The sequence below is a fragment of the Neodiprion pinetum genome, chromosome 6 (genome assembly GCF_021155775.2).
Source record: "Neodiprion pinetum isolate iyNeoPine1 chromosome 6, iyNeoPine1.2, whole genome shotgun sequence".
NCBI lineage: Eukaryota > Metazoa > Arthropoda > Insecta > Hymenoptera > Diprionidae > Neodiprion > Neodiprion pinetum.
This window is the reverse complement of record NC_060237.1, coordinates 5,278,592-5,296,589: the sequence shown is the minus strand read 5'-3', so window position 1 is coordinate 5,296,589 and position 17,998 is coordinate 5,278,592. Positions and strand designations below refer to the sequence as shown.

Genomic DNA, 17,998 nt, shown 5'->3' with positions numbered 1-17,998 from the left:
TATTTATATTAGGTAGCGTTACGTGTGAATATTTAAATTATTTTCACAATCGGCGGATATCCAGGTCATTGCGTTGACCCATCGAACCATTTCCATGGCGGTCAAAAGGATGGGTAAATACACGATGCTGTTCAATTTGTGACGTTCAAGCATCGAATAATGAATATTCAAAAATTCGCCTATTTAAAAGGAAAGAATAAAGTAGCATTAGTTGAAACACGATTTCTTGCAATATTTCTTCACTTCGGGAATAACGTTCCGTGAAATGATCAACCATCGCAGTATCATTATATGTATTATACATAAACAGATACTATCCCGTCCTCGATCACGTCAAGAATCAAGATCACGCAGCTTCTGACTAAGAGCGAGTCTGCTTTATGCACACAAGTAAAAAAATATTAAGCTATTCTTTTCAACTAGTCAAATGTTTCGATAGCCTGACAAATCGGGCCAATTTTTCATGTTTTGTTTATAACACAGACCGATACCTGCTAATAGAAACAGCTTATCGCTTCGATTACGTTGGAAGCATCTTATCTTAGCAGTTATGTTGGAATTATCTATTATTGTTGTTTCTAGTAGTTTCGCATAAGGTCCAAAATAATGCTTAATTAATGACGTTAAATCAGGTATGTATTCCACATGGATCAGATAGTGTCAAAGCATCTTTTATGTGTATATAATGACCTTGCTTGCGTGCAGTCCACAAGTGCAAAACTTTCGTGTTTGTAGAGTTATGAGGCGTACATATGATGGCACTACGGTGCAAGATTTGCAAGGCTATCGCGTGTCGATTTTTACATTACTTTACATTAATCAAGCAAATTTCATACACATTTTAGGAATGTTTATTCATATTCATAATTTGCGTATGTATTACACTTCTTGGGAAAAATTTGTTTTTCAATAAATTGTAAATTTGCCCCACGAATTGTTAATTTCTGAGGTAAAGTAAAGTTTGGTGAAATAAATTTTTTTGTAAGAACATTTGGAGATGTACATCAATTAAATTTCCTGCTTTTTCATCATCATTCTCACCATTTTCCATTCCTACAAATAGTACCGTCGATGGTGCTTTATTATTATTCTACTCGACCAACTTTTAATGCAGATTCTGGAGTCAGAGTATTTGCCTGGTTTGAAATTAATTCAAGGCGGCAAAGCACGGAGAGGGTGCCAAAACTGTAGGCCTGCAGAGGCAGCTTGAGCAAGCGGTTCGCGAAAGGTGAAATTAAGAAATTCCTCATGCACTGTAATTGTAATTAAGTTGGCCGAGAGATATTACGTTACGAAGACAACCCGCAGATTTTTCCCGTGAGGTTCCTTGCGATTGTTTTTTAGCCTGTGGAATCCTAGGGAATGGAGCGAGAGATGCTTGTGGTATTCGAACGGAAAATAGTCCATGCGTGAATCCCACGAATTCTTTTGCATTAGGCTCTAGTTTTTTATCTCCGCGTGTCGTTGACGTTTGTACGGTTGCACACTATTATCACGTTATTACTCGTGTTATTACCGAACAGTGAAAGGTACTTAGGTAATTTTCTATTAATGCTTTGTTTCTGTCCTGTGATTGAATTCAGTATATGCATGTACTGTAATCCCGTTGATTAACGACTGCTGCGAGCTACCGCGGGTGAGTTTATTTTACTTGCGAACGGTGAAGAAAAACTCATTGACTTCCACGTTACAAACAATGCGACAATAGTTTACATATCGTGATAGGATAGCCTTTTGTTTTGCATTTTTTTGCTTGTTTAGTAATTTTCTTTACCAGTAACATAATTTTTTTTCTCACTATTTATGTAGATGCATAACAGGAAACGCAAACACCGCAGTGGAAATCCTTCCAGACGGAGAGAAGAGCGCGAGCCGCAGAGAACTGAAAGGTTAAATTACACCTGTTTAAAAATTCTCACCGTTGACTTATATTCGTCGTAAAAACGAAAATTATTTTACGAATCTAATTCAACAATCCTCCTAAATTCAATAGCTCACTCTTATTCTTATATTGCAACTTTTCTTCCGGATCAGGTTAGGTTTGCTCCAGGCTCGGCCAGGGCTAAACTAGGTTAGGTGAGGGTAAGCTAAGTTGAACTATTTAAAAATTCCCATTATTTGAATAGAGATTTACGAAATTAGTCCTCACCGATTTTCGCACATTTTTTCCATTTTATTACTGCGTCTTTTAATCCATATTCCTGAGTCTTAAGCAAATTCTCTGAACTAATCGAGATGTATATTTTTATTAAATTCGTTACACGTATACTACATTTTTGGGACTGTGGTATAAAATGGGTAGACGAGAATATGTGTTCAATTATCTTTCACGCTAAATCGATTTTTCAAGTACAGGGGAAATGGGGATACGTTCCCTGGGCCGTGTGATAGGCTTTGCTTTTATTGTAAATGTGGAACTATCATGGTTCCTTATTCTTAAATTTACTATTTTACTGCCATAGCCCCGAGCATAACACTGGCGCTAAGTACTCGTTTCTTCTTTAGCAGTGATTTCTTTTTTTTCTTCGCAGTTCTTGGCCGCACACTAAGCTGAACTTCATCTGAACTAGAACTGTCTGTTGTGGGGTCAATCATTAACTTTTGTTTTGTTTTGGGCATGCTGGTAGCGGCGGTAACAACTAGACCTCCTTTACGGAATTTTCGTTTAGATTCAGATTTGTGCTTAGCTTCCGGTTTCGGTAGCTTTGCAATCCCGAACAATCTTAGGGAATCTATTTTGTCTGCCCTTGTCGATATCGCGTTACTCTCTGCTCCAATCGTGTTCATATTCACAGTCTTTTGGCGTCTTAGCCGTGTCCTTTTCTTTTTAATTGGCTTTGGGACTTCTTCCTCATCTACATGGATTGGTAGAATGTTGATTACCTTTGCCTGCTTTTTCAGCAATTTTTTCTTTACTTTTCTTGACTCTCCGTTCGTTTTCTGAGTATAGTCTAATGCCTCTAATTTTTTTGAGCAAGATCTGAAATTTATTGGATTTTAGCCTTAAAAAGGTCCATTGTTATTTCATGCTTACAACAACCTGTTTTCTTACTTTAGCAGAGTTTCGCTATCGGTTTGATAGGCCAAGGCCAGGCTCGATGCTCCCCAGCCATTAGAACTTTGAATGAATGGATTTCCTCTATCTTCTTTGTATTGGCTCCTCATTGGAACGCCCGTCCAAAGTTGCTGACGCAAAGAGGCCATTTTTATTTGAACATCCTGATGCTTTGAGAATATAGGAGACAGGTGTCTCGATGTTCTGAAACAATAGAGAAACAAGATGTTACCTAATGAATTTATAACCGATTGAGCTTTCTTTGACTTTTGGTAATTTGAAATGAAAACTTGCTTTGGCTGAGGCAGATAACGTGGCTGCTGTCTTGATTTGTGAGTTGTCTTTGCCGGAGGTAATTCCTCTCCTAAAGACAGACTGTGAGGCCTTATTATCGATGGTAATGGTAAATAGTCTTTGCGAGAATCTTTCCTATAATCTTCATCTTTTTCTGATACATCAGACCTTTCCATTAAATTAGAGCGACTCTCTACAATTCAAAAGACAAGTGAATTATCATACTGGAATTCATCATATTTCAGGTTTTTGTATACCTTGCGGAAGCCTGGAGGTTGCTATAGATGATTCCAAATAATACTCATCTCCTGACTCACTGACATCGTATAAATCACTTCCTGGATCGGTAATCGGTACGTCCATAACAGCTCTTTGAGTCTGTAACACAAATATGGCATGGGAAGCGAGTGTGAGCAAATATTCATCTACGTTTTAGTTTTTTCAGTCAAATTTTGTACCAATATTTTCTTTTTGACTTGAGAGTTCTTTTCCAAAAATTTTTTCCTCGCTCCATTTCTTATTTTTCCATTGCCTTTGGCCCTTGGTAGTATTGGCGACGGCGGTGGAACAGATAGGTATGGGTAACTGTCCTCCGTATCTCGTTTTGATTCTTCGTCAGCTCTTTCTCGTCTATCGTCTTGCGATGAGCTATCGGATGTATCGCCCTCATCGCTTTTATTTTCACAAGTAGAGAAATTCCAAGAAATATTAGTGAAATGTGTAATCAGCATTAAAAAAAGAAATTTATTCTAATCAACGTACCTAGAGTAATCGGTTAGATTGATATTTGTTGGTTCATCAGCGCTTGATCCTTCCTTCATAAGTCTTGCAAGAATTTTATTTCGTAGTCGTTCCTACATTGACATTCAATTTCATCCTGCAAGTTGAAGCATGCCCGAAATTATTCTAGATATTTTCGATTTTGTAAGAAGATGTTACAACAAATGTATTTCTGCAAAGTTTCATTATTTTGAGTACTGCAAGTTCAGCTTACCCAAAAATTTCCACGCAGCATCAAACATAATCAGAATTACAATTCTAATAAATATAGTTATGACTACTATGAAATACAAGAACTGAGATTGCTTGAAACCTCACCTTCGTAGGATCTTCGTCGGAGAAATCCAGTAGGGTTTCACAAAAAGCTTTACCAATTTGTTCGTAATCTTGTGTCGAAAAGTGCGTATCAGCTCTGGAGCCAATTTTAGAACCACTCAAGGAAGCCTCCATGGTATAACTGTTTTGAACACCCATTAGCCAGACAACTACTCTCCCTGTGCCTTCTTTTCCCTTTTCAATATGGAATTTGCAATTCTCAAATGAAAACTGAAACAGGTTGAATTCTCAAATGAAAACCAACACCTCAGTGTTTCATTCACTTGTATGATCCGGTAGACTACTCACTTTATCAGCAGCATTCTTGTGTAACATTAAAGGAAAAACTTGTTCTGACAGTTTTCCACCAGATCCACCCCTTTTACTTTCACAACCATAAATGAATATGTTGTGTCTCCTTGAGTGCGCGTGTAAATCGCAGTATATTGCAATACCGCATTCCTCCATCAATCTGTCGTTGCATGCATAATTATTAGGTATATGACGAAAACTCAAAGCTATATTATCAATGTTGAATTGGCTACATTTTTTGTGCTTATTTTTCCTCGTCTCTTTCCTTGTGCCTTACCTGCGAATCATGAGTTTGGTATGCCATACCGAAGGATAACTCTCTCGCATTACAGTTCTGTATTGTCGATTCAAGTCCTTCCCAGACAAAGAGCATCTGTTATTCCCAACTATAACTCCATCCGGATTTAGCATTGGTACCAACTTGAAGATAAATCGTTCCCGCAATTCCTGTAAAATTGTATCAATAATCAGTACATTACTTTTCTACAATGAGATTTCTGAAAAAATTTCATCAGAAAGTATTTAACTTTAGCCTGATTAGAATCCCCGGTCAGAAAGTCAATAATTCCTTTCATCATCCAACTCGATGGTGTTTCCCCAGGATGTACACGTGCAGTTATAACAACACCTTTTTTCTTTCTTCCGTCATCATTGAACATTGGCGCGGTTATAGTTAGATAGTAGACATTGTTTCCTGCCAAACTTCGACACAACAATCTGAGTTTGGTGTACTTGGTTTTGGCAGGGTCATTGATAATTGAACCCAGATATTCCTGAAAGAAATTAGATTCACGTTAGTTCATTGTTAGTTTTTCTTGTTCGATTAATAATTTCTGAATGAACGTTACATAAGTTGATAAATTGCGCAATACTGATATTCCAGTGGTCACAAACATTTGAATATTGCCGATTCACTCATTACCTGAAGATCTGTGTATGTATATGGGTAACAATGAGCTAAGTACACAGTGTCCTGGTCGTGCGGGAAAGACAGATTGAATGTCAACGTATGTTTCTCTTTCTCTTCGTCGCTAAAACAAATCCAAATGAATAAAAATGTTCAATTTGAAAAAAATTATAATTTAATTACTTACGAGGAATCGTTCTTGTAGTAGGTGATGTTGTCGCCGCACCTTCTCCACCCGACAGCGTGCAACGATGCATCTTTGGTAGAGTATAGCAGAGGCTTTAGTCCTTCATTATACAAACTATCTTCTTTACAAAAATTTACAATGGACAACCTGTTGTTAACAATAGATTGAAAGTATCGAATTCATCTGTTTGTAAATGTTTTTTGTACACACCTATTCTTGTCTGTAATGAGATTACAACTGACCTGTATATTGTCCTACTTTTGGTGTTTGATATTCTAAAATAATACCATTGCATGTGTCTTTGAGTATAAAGATCCTTCCTCAAGTGAAGTTGATAGTAAGTGTCCGTTATTTTGATGACCTTGCCCAAGTTTCCAGATTCAAATCTCGATTCAAATTTTAGGTCCGAATTACAGTTAGCGAAATTATTTGCTACAGAGTTATCTAGGCAATTCAAATTTGTGTTTGATGCACTTGTTATTGGCTCCTGTATAAAAATGGTCCCGCCGATACATGATCTGCTGAACTGTAACATGCAATTCAGCTTTGTCTAATATTGCCAATGGTTTTGAATTTTATCTTCTTCGATAAAAAAGAATCATTAGCAGAATTAGTTGATACGTACATAATTTGTGGCACTCATAGGGCAGTATCGAAAAATGACAGTTCCGGATTCCTCTCCAATTGGTTTTGGCTTTGGTTCTTTTCCACTCGGCACATAATATGGTTCTGGTGTAGCCGGAAAATATTCTATATGGCGTATCCTCTCCTGTATTACCTAATATCACTCTAACTTCAGTAAGTTTCAAATAATGAAAATTAAGAAAGCTAGAAGATCTTACTTGACACTCTGTCGGCCATCTCGCTTCTTGTGTTATACCATCGATGCCAGAATGGGCATCTGGTATAGTTGGAAAGGCTTCTTTGGAGTCTCGGTATCTCGCAACACTTGCAGACAAATTCAAAGCAGTTTCTATATCTCTTCTCGTAATGCCGAGACGACCTTGTAGGCATTGGCTTGTGATGTAACTGTCTGCGAATAAGACCGTATTGATTAACAAAATTTGATAAATTTAAATGAATAAACCTTATTGCTAGAACTAGTGTCTAACGCAATTTGTCTGTATGTTTATTCTAACTTTATCAGTGCTATTATTATTGTATTGCTATAGATTATTGTATTCCCACTTGAAGGATCACTGTATTATTTTGCTCATTCATTTAGGCTTGTATAGGAAATGCTTCATTGATCATAGATAAAGGTTTAAACACACACATCAGATTGTAAGTGGATCACAGTCACGCTCGCAAAAAGTTGAGGCGCACTGTCTAATTGTTGTAATTAAGTTTGATATATATTAGCATTCTCTGGTTCATAATAGTTAGAACTGTACAAATAGTAAATAAAATATTTACATGTTAATCCCATTATTTCGATTGCTTATTTTTTTCTAATAAAATAATACTTTTACGTGCCAGTTTTGAATTGTCAAACTAATCGTAAGGTTCTGTTTCATAATGAAAAGCATGAATTTGACTAATATAATGATACGTTTTTTGTGCTTTATGTGTGGCTAACGTTGAGGTTGCAGGCAACATGTTTGTGACAAATGAATCTAAGCAAGATAGAATTGCAATACAGAGATTTTGATTAATTTAACAGCTACTAACGGCAAATAATGAATATAAAAGATAACAGATGAGGTCATTCGTTGAAACATGTTTCTCCAGTTTTGTTTTTCTAACATATGAATGTGGAACTACAAACAAATTTATTTGGCTTCTAAAAACTATTTCTAGTTGAAAATAAGTTTGTGTTCTCATTGCCATTCCGTAGAATATTCACCAATTCTTTCTGTACGTTCGGATACCAATTCGCAATAGTCCGGCATTGTGTTTTTAACTTCGAATGATGCGGTGTTATGTAACGATGCTGAAAAATGGACATACACTCTCTACCTTTTCTGTTCTATAATACTTGGATGAAAAATAGCCATTTATAAGTTGGTGATACTGACTTGACTTTATCTTGATAAACAAGCTTTCGCATTACGCAATTAAACTCACTTGGAATTGGGTGAATTGGAAATAGAGCTGCTTGAAGTTCTTTCACTCTGCTGTTTACAGCGAAATCCATTTCTCAGCGCTTCGACGCCAAACAATTTGAACAACTTGACTAACATTATAATTTCTTCATTTATCATTATTGGTCCTTGGCCTTTTCAATTTAATGTGCCATTCACTATACATACATTTCCAACTATCAATGCACCAGTCTAAATTTTAAATCTAGGGCCTGTAGTTTTGGTGAAATGTTCTTTTTTTTCAGTAAGCGTTACACATTATATCATTTTGTAACTAGTATAAAACATTACAGCCTATGTAGCGTACTGCTTTGTTTATTTTGGTAATAATAGACAGTCATTCTTGAAAAAATTTTTACTGGGGTCTACAGGACAGCAGAATTGATCTGTTTCTTAAATCATTTCTGATGATTGTTAAGTACATGTTATAAGGATTTTATTATTTAGTATTTAAATATGATTGCATTATCAGTAGTTTTTAGCTTTTAACATTATCACACGCAGCTTCTTGTACGAATTATTTTACAAAAATAAAAAAAGATTCCTTTATAAATAATCGCAGTTTTTGTTCCACATAGCCGTTGCTCTTTCACTTTGCACCTGGGCTTCCAAGCTGCAAGTTAACTCTTGGCTAGTAGATTGACCTGTGTATAACTATTCCCTAACAACCATCAAAGCAGGGGGTGGAGCCAATGGTTGCTTGGAGGGTTGCTTGCATTGGTATCTGTTATATGTACAAGGCGATGCAGAGAAATATTGATATTTGAACGGTCTACTTTGATTAGGTTTTGATCTATTTAGGTCTCGCATTACCTTAGGTGAGTATGATTGCGTGAGGTAACGTGCCTTTGCTTGTGTGAGGTGAAGAAATGAATTTTTTCTAACTTGTATACAACTTTATCTAAATCAAACGACCTTCAGATGCATTTTGCTGATGGTGTTAAATTACTTGCAAATTCTAGAAGCGTTATTTTCTCTCTATTACACTCGCATACCGATATTATTCTAGTACCAGTTACCGTCAGGTTCTTCTTTTTCGCCTATCAAACCTCCCCACTTTCGAGCTTTTTCTTCACAGTACTAGTCTGTTCTGATATCTTTCTGAATCAGAAAGGGTTCAATTTACATGTATATGGCATAAAATTATAACAGGTGTTCCGCGTACACACACACAGTTTGTTGACTATCTCCTACGTCAGCACGCTGGAATATGAGGCGATATAGATTTCAAACTTCAAAGGAATTTTAAATATTCCATTAATGGATCATGATTGATGGCTGCTACTAATAACATTGCTGCGTCAGATAATCTGCTCCACTGACGTCAGTTTCAAGCAAGTTAACAATTTTACCAAAAAATGAATCACAACAGACTAACATTGATTTATTCCTATTCTTCCTTTTCTGCCTGAGTCACGTTAATTTGCACGTTTTAAGTCAGGCAATTGTAATCATCAGTTGATATTTTTTGAAATGGTCTATCCCATTATATTGAAAACTACAAAACTAAAGTGGAATGGTGATATTTGAGAAAGGTGAAAATATTAATGAAATCTGTTTTCTATCTAGCATTCCTGTGTAAGTTTTAAAGTATTGATCAATCAAATTCATTATAGCACGAGCTAATGTGCAGGCAGATTCTCCTGGCATTGTAGATTTATGAAAAGAGTCGGAATTATAATTACAGTCGAACTGCTTATTAGATATAGCTAGCATTTACTTGAGGAGATTTGTTTACATTTCTTAACGATATTTCAGTTTTTTTATATATACGTAGAAGCCTATCCCGGATTTATTGATTGATTTAATTCATCGTTATTCTACATTATGTGGTATCTAGGTTTTGAAAACTCCAATTTCACATTGCAGTGCTGAACGTATAAAATTTATCAAAGGGACTAATACTTGGAATATGGGGCGAACTGTGACAGTAGCAGCTTGCACGCTGAACCAATGGGCGATGGACTTTGATGGGAACCTAAGAAGGATATTTCAAAGTATACAGCAAGCCAAGGAGATGGGAGCAACTTATAGAAGCGGTCCAGAGCTTGAAATATGGTAAACTAATGAATATTTGTCAAAGAAATGAAAATAAAAAAGCAATTTGCAGTACCTCAAACCTTTTCTCACAGTGGTTATAGTTGCGAGGATCACTTTTATGAATCAGACACGCTGTTGCATAGCTGGGAAGTATTAGCCGAGCTTCTAAAATCACCAATATGCGAGGATATATTGATCGATGTTGGGATGCCTGTTATGCACAAGAATGTGAATTATAATTGCAGAGTAGCTTTCATAAATAAAAAGATCTTACTGATTAGACCAAAAATGAGAATGTGCGAAGATGGGAATTACAGAGAATCAAGATGGTTTTCTGCTTGGACTAAGGTAAGTGAAATTATGGCAATGGTCAAAAGATGCGCCTAATCGGAGAAAAAAATGAAAAGAAAAAATTTCCTGTAATAATTTGCAGGAGCGTATGGTTGAGGATTATTTTTTACCTAGAATGATATCAGCTATAACTGACCAATCGATAGTACCTTTTGGTGACGCTATCATTTCGACCAAGGATACATGCATAGGTTTTGAGATATGCGAAGAGTTGTGGAATCCGAGCAGCAATCATATACCGATGAGTCTGGATGGCGTTGAAATAATTGTTAATGGTAACAAATTGTAGAGGTCTGTGTCCATTTTCAATCTGTTAAAAAAAATGTCATTATTGCAGGAAGTGGGTCACATTTTGAACTACGGAAGGCTTACGTTACCGTCGATCTAGTGAAAGCAGCTACCTTCAAGGCTGGCGGGTGCTACATATTCAGTAACTTGCGCGGATGTGACGGTGCTCGGATTTATTTCAACGGTGGTTCGAGTATTACTTTGAATGGTAAAATATTGAATCGTGGAAAAGAGTTTGCCCTCCAGGATGTTGAAGTAACGGTAGCGACGCTTGATTTGGAAGATATAAGGCAAGCTGGAGTGAGCTTTTGATGTAGAATGTGTAGAAGATATGAAAAGGTCATCTTTAAAAAAAACAATAGTCTTAAAATGGTTTTTTCGCCGCAGGTCTTATCGAAACAATATCAGGTCTCGAACACACTTAGCTGCGAGAGCTCAACCTTACCCTCGGGTTAAGGTTGACTATGCATTAACATCTGACGGTGTAATTTCAAACCGTCCAACTATTCCAATTAGTTGTGATTATTATTCAATGGAGGAAAATGAGTCGTCGAGGTGGAGGTATCACACCCCAGAAGAAGAAATCTCTCTGGCTCCGGCTTGCTGGTTGTGGGATTATTTGAGGTTTGATATATAAATCGTAACATCATTAAGGGTCACAAAATGATTTAATGCATACCTTGTTATCTTACAGGCGATCTTGTCAGGGAGGTTTTTTCTTACCTCTCAGTGGCGGTGTAGATTCAACCGCTGTTGCGTGTTTGGTTTATTCGATGTGCGACATGATCGTCAGCTCTGTCAGCAAAGGCGGCAAGTTATTTGTCTGATACAGTATCTGGGAAAATTTGGAGACTCGCGGAACTTTCGCAATCCCAGGTGTATCCTAATTTGTACAATTAATTATAGATTCCCAAGTTCTTTCGGATATAAGAAAAATCGTGGGTGATGGTGAATACGTTCCCACTGATCCGAAGCAGTTATGTAACGTTATTCTGTTCACTTGCTACATGGCTACAGAAAATTCTTCAATTGAAACAAAGACGCGAGCCGCTGAACTGGCCAGTCAAATCGGCGCGTATCATCACGGTATTGTTATCGATACAGCAGTCTCTGCAGTTCTTGGCATATTTCAACAAGTTACCAAATTGACGCCAAGATTTAAAGTGCACGGTGGCTCGCCAAGGGAAAGCTTGGCACTCCAAAATATTCAGGCAATGTTTAATTAAACACTTACAGTCAATATCTTAATAAACAATTAGTACGAAAACAATTTGACCCATTGTCAGTGAACATTAACTCGAAATGAATGAATTGTGCAGGCTCGCTTACGAATGGTTATTGCCTATCTGTTTGCGCAACTGATGTTATGGGTTAGAGGGAGACCCGGTGGGCTTTTGGTATTGGGAAGTGGTAATGTAGACGAGGCTTTGAGGGGCTACTTTACTAAATATGACTGCAGTAGTGCGGACGTCAATCCAATTGGAGGGGTAACAAAGACTGATCTGAAGAAGTTTCTCATCTACTTTAGGTAAGAGAATTAACGGATTCGCGAATGACCCAGAAATATTGGAAAAACTTTATTCTAATGTAAAAAAAAATATTGAATTTCGTGTCTACAAGTTGTAGGAATATTTCAGAAAGAAACATAACATGCACACCCTGGACGCAATATTGGATGCTCCACCTACAGCCGAATTGGAGCCTTTACAACACGGTCAGTTGGCTCAATTGGACGAAATCGATATGGGAATGACGTACAAAGAGCTCGGGGCTTTCGGAAAATTGAGAAAGCAAAATTGTGCAGGTCCATTTTCTATGTTCTGCAAATTGTTACATATGTGGGAGGATTGCACTCCTAAAGAGGTGATTAATTGATTGAGTTTTTTCGAACAAAGATTTAAAATCGTTGCAACATTTCTATGTTTCTACGATTACATTCTCTTAATCGTAGATTGCCGATAAAGTGAAACATTTTTATCGCTGTTACGCGATAAATCGGCACAAGATGACCGTCCTTACGCCATCATGCCACGCCGAAACGTATAGTCCCGACGATAATCGGTTTGACCATCGGCCTTTCCTTTACAATCACACTTGGAAGTGGCAGTTTAAGGCGATCGATGACCAGGTGAGTTTATTACAAGACGGAAAAACGCTTCGAAGTTCTTCAGCCGTCGAAGGAGTTGCTAAGAGGCAACGGGGAACGGTTGGCATGGAAAATCAGATGCAATCTCATTGTTCGCGTGTCAATAGTAAGAGATATACTTTCGTGGTAAATGATATTCGTGTTCGGGTAGCATACAAATTGGCTTTTAGATTTGAGTAGATATTATTAAGAAACGCTCTCACAACGTTTTTGAAGTGCACTTTTTAGTTTTTCGCAAAGTTCAACTGAAATCTGATTGTAACAACTACTCAGAGAAAACTTTTTGGCTGAACACGTAAATGAGACTAATTCTTCTACTTCATTCATTCTCATTTTCTTGTGAATAACATGAGGATATTAATCTAGGTACTACGAGCGAATGGGTCCGAACCAACTTAAGTGAAAGTACGTACGTACTTTACAGTAATTGAGTACAAGCATTTGCTTTTTTTTCATACACTTTGCACATCGTCATCACTATCAAACGATATTTTGCTCGTTTTTTATTTGTTTGGCTTCGCTAATTACCCGTGTGAGTTGTGAGATAATAGAACTGAAATGTTGTATTACTTCTAATGTTTCTATTATAATTAATCTACCGGAAACTATGATAATGATGAATAAGAATTCTCGACCTCGTATATAGTCTATTATAGAATCTTGGTGATCGGTCAATTAAGTAAACGTATTTTTAGTTAACGTTTCGACCCGGATATGGGCCCTCCTCAGAACGATTTATTTATTTAACTGTCAAGAACAACAAAAAATTTTTTTTTAAATAATAATACTAGAAGTACAATCGGACATTAAATATTGTAGATGTAATACTCTTAGGGCTATTATATATTATTGGTTAGTGAGAACAATTTGATTAATTGAAAAAAGAAAGGCTTAAAGTGTTATTTACATTTTTTTAAAAGTAAGTGGACAAAGATGTAGTCGAATCCACAATTTACAATTAGTGGAGACAATGTTCTTTGAGTGACGGTAGTCAATGTCAATCTTCTAGTTATTTTACATGTAGGAGTTAATAGTTGGAAGTCATTAATTAAAAAGATTAAAGAACTATGTTTCTTCACAGTCAATATGTCATTGTGTTAAAAGGTTTTAAAGAAGGTCTTTTTAGCAGTAAAATTAATTTGCAAAGTATCCAAGAAGTGGAGCTAGGCTCTTTATGACTATGTCTATGTATATAAATAGATCACACTCTTAATATTTTAAACCGATATCATCCACGATTACAATTTACTATCGAAATAGAAGAAAATGACGCCATCAATTTCTTAGATGTATTGCTGATACACAACAACAATAATATCAAAACAGATTGGTTCCACAAAAAAACCTGGTCTCAAAGATATTTGAATTTTAATTCTCACCATCCAATGTCCTACAAAATAGGTCACACCAATTCCGTTAATCTTCGACAAGATGTTGAACATTTAAGTAATATTTACAAACCTCTAATCTCCGCCCACACAACAAATATTGTTTAACCTTAACTAGATACACAAAATTTTTGTCCCCATAACACAGTTTTTCTACATAATTTTTTTTCACAAAATGTTTTTGTTTTTCTGTATAATTGTTTATATTAGGTTCACCTTCACTCTGGATCATATTTGTTTCTCCCATCAGTCGTTATTCACCTGTTGACCCAATCGGTTCAACCGATAATAATTTTTGTTAGACATGAGGAACATAGTCATAAAGAGCCTAGCTCCACTTCTTGGACACTTTGCAAATTAACATTGAACTCAAAGAACATTGTCTCCACTAATTGTAAATTGTGAATTCGACTACATCTTTGTCCACTTACTTTTAAAAAAAGGTAAATAACGCTTTAAGCCTTTCTTTTTCCAATTAATCAAATTGTTCTCACTAACCAATAATATATAATAGCCCTAAGAGTATTACATCTACAATATTTAATGTCCGATTGTACTTCTAGTATTATTATTTAAGAAAAAATTTTTTGTTGTTCTTGACAGTTAAATAAATAAATCGTTCTGAGGAGGGCCCATATCCGGGTCGAAACGTTAACTAAGAATACGTTTACTTAATTGACCGATCACCAAGATTCTATAATAGATAAACTATGATAATACATGTTTTCCATCTCGATTACAGCTCAGACGAATAGGCTCTGATGATAAGACGCACCGGGCACAAAATAACGAACCCAGTGTTTCAGCAAAGTCTACTCTTCCTCCTATTCGACTTAATACAACGAGTAAGTAAAACTCAAAATTCGCCTTATCAAACATTTTCCATTGTTTTTCTGAATTAGATAGTTGAAAATTTCGTTTGTTGCATAAATGCTCGATTCACTTTCAACTCAACGAATGGACGATCGTTAAATAAACATGAATTACTTTGACAGACGATTGAAAATTACTCATTAAAGATTGACGAATATTTTTTTCCAGACAAAACCCATCACGGTGTTGTGGTTTAATAATAATCTTATGTCTATCATACACGATACCTTCTGATATATAAATACGTATACCGGTAAGCGTACCCTTACAAAATGTAGGAACTGATTGGAATGATATGAGTTTCCGTCCCATGTGAATTCTTAAGGATACTCATACAGACAGTTGGTTTTAGAGGCAAAAATAAAAAAAATAAAATAAGTTTACCATGATTATTTTCATACCGAAATGTATTGAAAGTACAGATTTTATAAATAAATTATGTATGTTTCCTTAATTTTAAATACCAACACTGTGTGGACCAAAGGTTTCTAATATGCTTAAATTAAGATTTTTTTTATTATCTCTTTAACTTCTACATACAGAATGCATAACCACGTTCGAGACAGACCTTTCAACGTGCGCAGATTAATAATCACGACGTTCTGCAATATATTCATACACATTTCTATAATGTGCTTATGAATAGCTCTATCTTCGTCGAATCTTTTGCGGAAATGATTCTATTAAAAGTTAACGACGATAAATATAATATTATTATCATATATGAAACAATACTGGATGTAAATTAAATAATAGATTATATTTCAGTAAATACGATTATAACTTGAGTATTTCTAAGACTTAAAAATGGATTACGAATTTTCATCCTATTGTACAAAAAAATATCTGTCACAAGGTACAATTTGTCTATATTAATATTCAGACGAAAAAAAAAAATGGTTTACAAGGCGAGAGTTATTCTTTCCAAACGTTTAACTTAGATTATGTATATACATTTTTCGAACGCGGCTCGCTTGAACAAAACGGACTAACACGGACGAGAGACAAGAGTGAGGTTTTCACCAATCTCTGAATACCGAAATCTGTGGAACAGTTTTATTAATTATGTACATTATAAATATGTACAATAACGTTGTTCGATCGATTCTTTCTATCATTAATGTTTTTCATTTTCTCTTTCATGAAATTTTTCGTCTCTGTACCCTAAAACCTTGTTTTGATCGTTCTTTGATCGGCTATAGTTACTCCTAATATTTATCAAATATATAGGTAATATAATGGATGGACTTTAGCACCTTCTTCGAGAGTAACATTACTTATTCTTCGTCCGCTGTTGCATATTGAGTTTCTTTTTGCTTTTTCATATTTTCAACTACTATCCATATTGCTGTATATAATCAATTGGTAAAGTACCTTAAAACATTTGCACGTTGTTCGCCTGTGTATAGTGTTTAGGTACTTTAACTCTATACGGTTTACCTATTGATACTGTAATTTGTGCGCGGTGTGCGTTATGTTCACTGTTTATACGTCTTCTCAGTGTGATGTGTGTATTTAACTCTAAATCTACCACCAAATTGCACAAATCCCCGTTTCGACTATGTGATAGCGATTATTCTATGCATGTGATGAATTAAGAAACAAAAGTATTGAATAAACGAAAAAATGAAAAAACAAATTGTGATAATTATGTCATAAATGAAGATGCGAGGAATGATCAAGGTTGATACTCGTTTTATTTTTTTTTTATCGTCAAATCAATGTCAAATTACACGAACATACTAGTAGTGTTAAATAATTTCAAATGAGAGTTTTGGATGAGGACGAATGAAACTGTTATTATAGATAGGCTTATTATTATAGATAATGATTTAAATTAAAAAAATTGTTTACAGCTGTAATTCATGCCTGAACTGTACAATAAAGTCTTCTAAGATGCAATAGCCACGGCGAATTATTACATATGCGGTGCTGCAAAAGATCTGCGACGTCGTTACTTTACGCAACGAGAAAATCATCATGATAGTCTCTCGTTTACATCAATTCCTGGAGACGAAAGTCGAGATCTTTTGCCCCCCGCCCGTCAAGTCGGAAAGCAACGTAACTCTCCAAAATCACATCGAGTCTCGTTCAAAAGTCTCTTTATCAGTTCATTTGCACATTGATAGAATAATATAAAAAAATTAAAACAAATGCGAAATAAGCATTCCTGAAACGTTGAATCCGAGTTTACAGGCACTTCAGCTATGCTGTTGTCGTATTTTCATATACGATTAACTTACTATAGTCCTGAATAATCATTAATTATAATTAAAGTTAAATACTGCCGCTAAAAGTTACCTTAAAATTAAATAAAAGGCCTACTGCCTGCCCATTTCACGCCCCGCATCAAGAGATGGAAAATAAGAAACACGATTTTTGCATACGACTCACTCCCTTTCCCTCAAAACGCGGCCGTGAAATATGCCGGCGTTAGACTCAGGTCATCATATGTGTCCCAACGATGGCCTTGCGCTTTTTGAAAACCCAGAAACGACCGTCATTTGCAGAACTAGTCGATTTTCAGATTTTAAAAATTCTGCCAGCCATCGGGCCGCACCTCCACCTAACTCCCCTAATTTTTCTTCATTTGTTCCCCTTTCTCCGCTTTCTCTATACGCACCTCTCTGATTTCTCAGACTTGGACTTACGTGCGAACTTGCAGCAGCATGTTAGCGAAGTTGCTATTTGTGAACTTGAAGTGACGTTTGTCGTAGAACTTTAGGAGAGCCGGACTATACGGGTGCTTGTCTTTAAGGTGTAGGTAGTGGACTTCCGGTTCTTGCGTCGTGTGGCCGCACTCCTCGCAGACGTACACCTGTTAGATTTTTTTGATTCAACATCGGAACTGATACATATTTGTTTTTATTTTTATGCCAGATATTATGAAATAAAAGACAGCTCAATAAATTCTTTCGTTTTCATTGTGAAGTCATACTGCAGGTTGAAGTCTCAGCCTTCCTTGCAACGAAATTATT

General features: G+C 36.0%; 3 protein-coding genes across 14 annotated transcripts in view; 1 reads left to right on the top strand and 2 right to left on the bottom strand.

Annotated features, from left to right (window-relative positions):
• The first annotated feature begins 214 nt into the window (after positions 1-214).
• Positions 215-16,631, top strand: Nadsyn (NAD synthetase). 8 transcript variants are annotated; one of them, XM_046632183.2, is made up of 14 exons: positions 1,438-1,636; positions 1,810-1,889; positions 9,804-9,992; positions 10,067-10,322; positions 10,408-10,600; positions 10,663-10,903; positions 11,001-11,237; positions 11,308-11,423; positions 11,520-11,824; positions 11,933-12,141; positions 12,251-12,476; positions 12,565-12,741; positions 13,126-13,164; positions 14,890-14,992. In XM_046632183.2, exons 2-13 carry the CDS (start codon positions 1,810-1,812, stop codon positions 13,156-13,158), a joined length of 2,262 nt encoding a protein of 753 aa, XP_046488139.1. In that variant the 5' UTR covers positions 1,438-1,636; the 3' UTR covers positions 13,159-13,164; positions 14,890-14,992. The 8 variants fall into 8 exon arrangements, with proteins under 8 accessions (XP_068993306.1, XP_068993309.1, XP_046488139.1 ...); XM_046632179.2 differs by lacking the exon at positions 13,126-13,164 and adding an exon at positions 15,189-16,631 and having other exon boundaries at positions 1,443-1,636; XM_069137205.1 differs by lacking the exons at positions 1,438-1,636; positions 13,126-13,164 and adding an exon at positions 215-390 and having other exon boundaries at positions 12,565-12,865.
• On the bottom strand, positions 2,228-8,262 carry LOC124221832 (cytosolic carboxypeptidase 2). Its single transcript, XM_046632168.2, has 16 exons — positions 7,918-8,262; positions 6,693-6,883; positions 6,476-6,628; positions 6,093-6,376; positions 5,851-5,997; positions 5,679-5,787; positions 5,284-5,529; positions 5,034-5,203; positions 4,754-4,916; positions 4,448-4,675; positions 4,112-4,203; positions 3,808-4,021; positions 3,607-3,727; positions 3,350-3,542; positions 3,053-3,259; positions 2,228-2,980 (listed from the first exon to the last, which is right to left on the bottom strand). Exons 1-16 carry the CDS (start codon positions 7,985-7,987, stop codon positions 2,446-2,448), a joined length of 3,123 nt encoding a protein of 1,040 aa, XP_046488124.1. The 5' UTR covers positions 7,988-8,262; the 3' UTR covers positions 2,228-2,445.
• LOC124221834 (transcriptional regulator ovo) overlaps positions 14,455-17,998 on the bottom strand; it is a 67,326-nt gene continuing 63,782 nt past the window's right edge. For all 5 annotated transcript variants that reach the window (XM_046632174.2, XM_046632175.2, XM_046632178.2 and 2 more), the window contains one exon: positions 14,455-17,838. In XM_046632174.2, the coding sequence (XP_046488130.1) occupies positions 17,668-17,838 (171 nt within the window). In that variant the 3' untranslated portion in view covers positions 14,455-17,667. The remainder of the gene's footprint in view (positions 17,839-17,998) is intronic.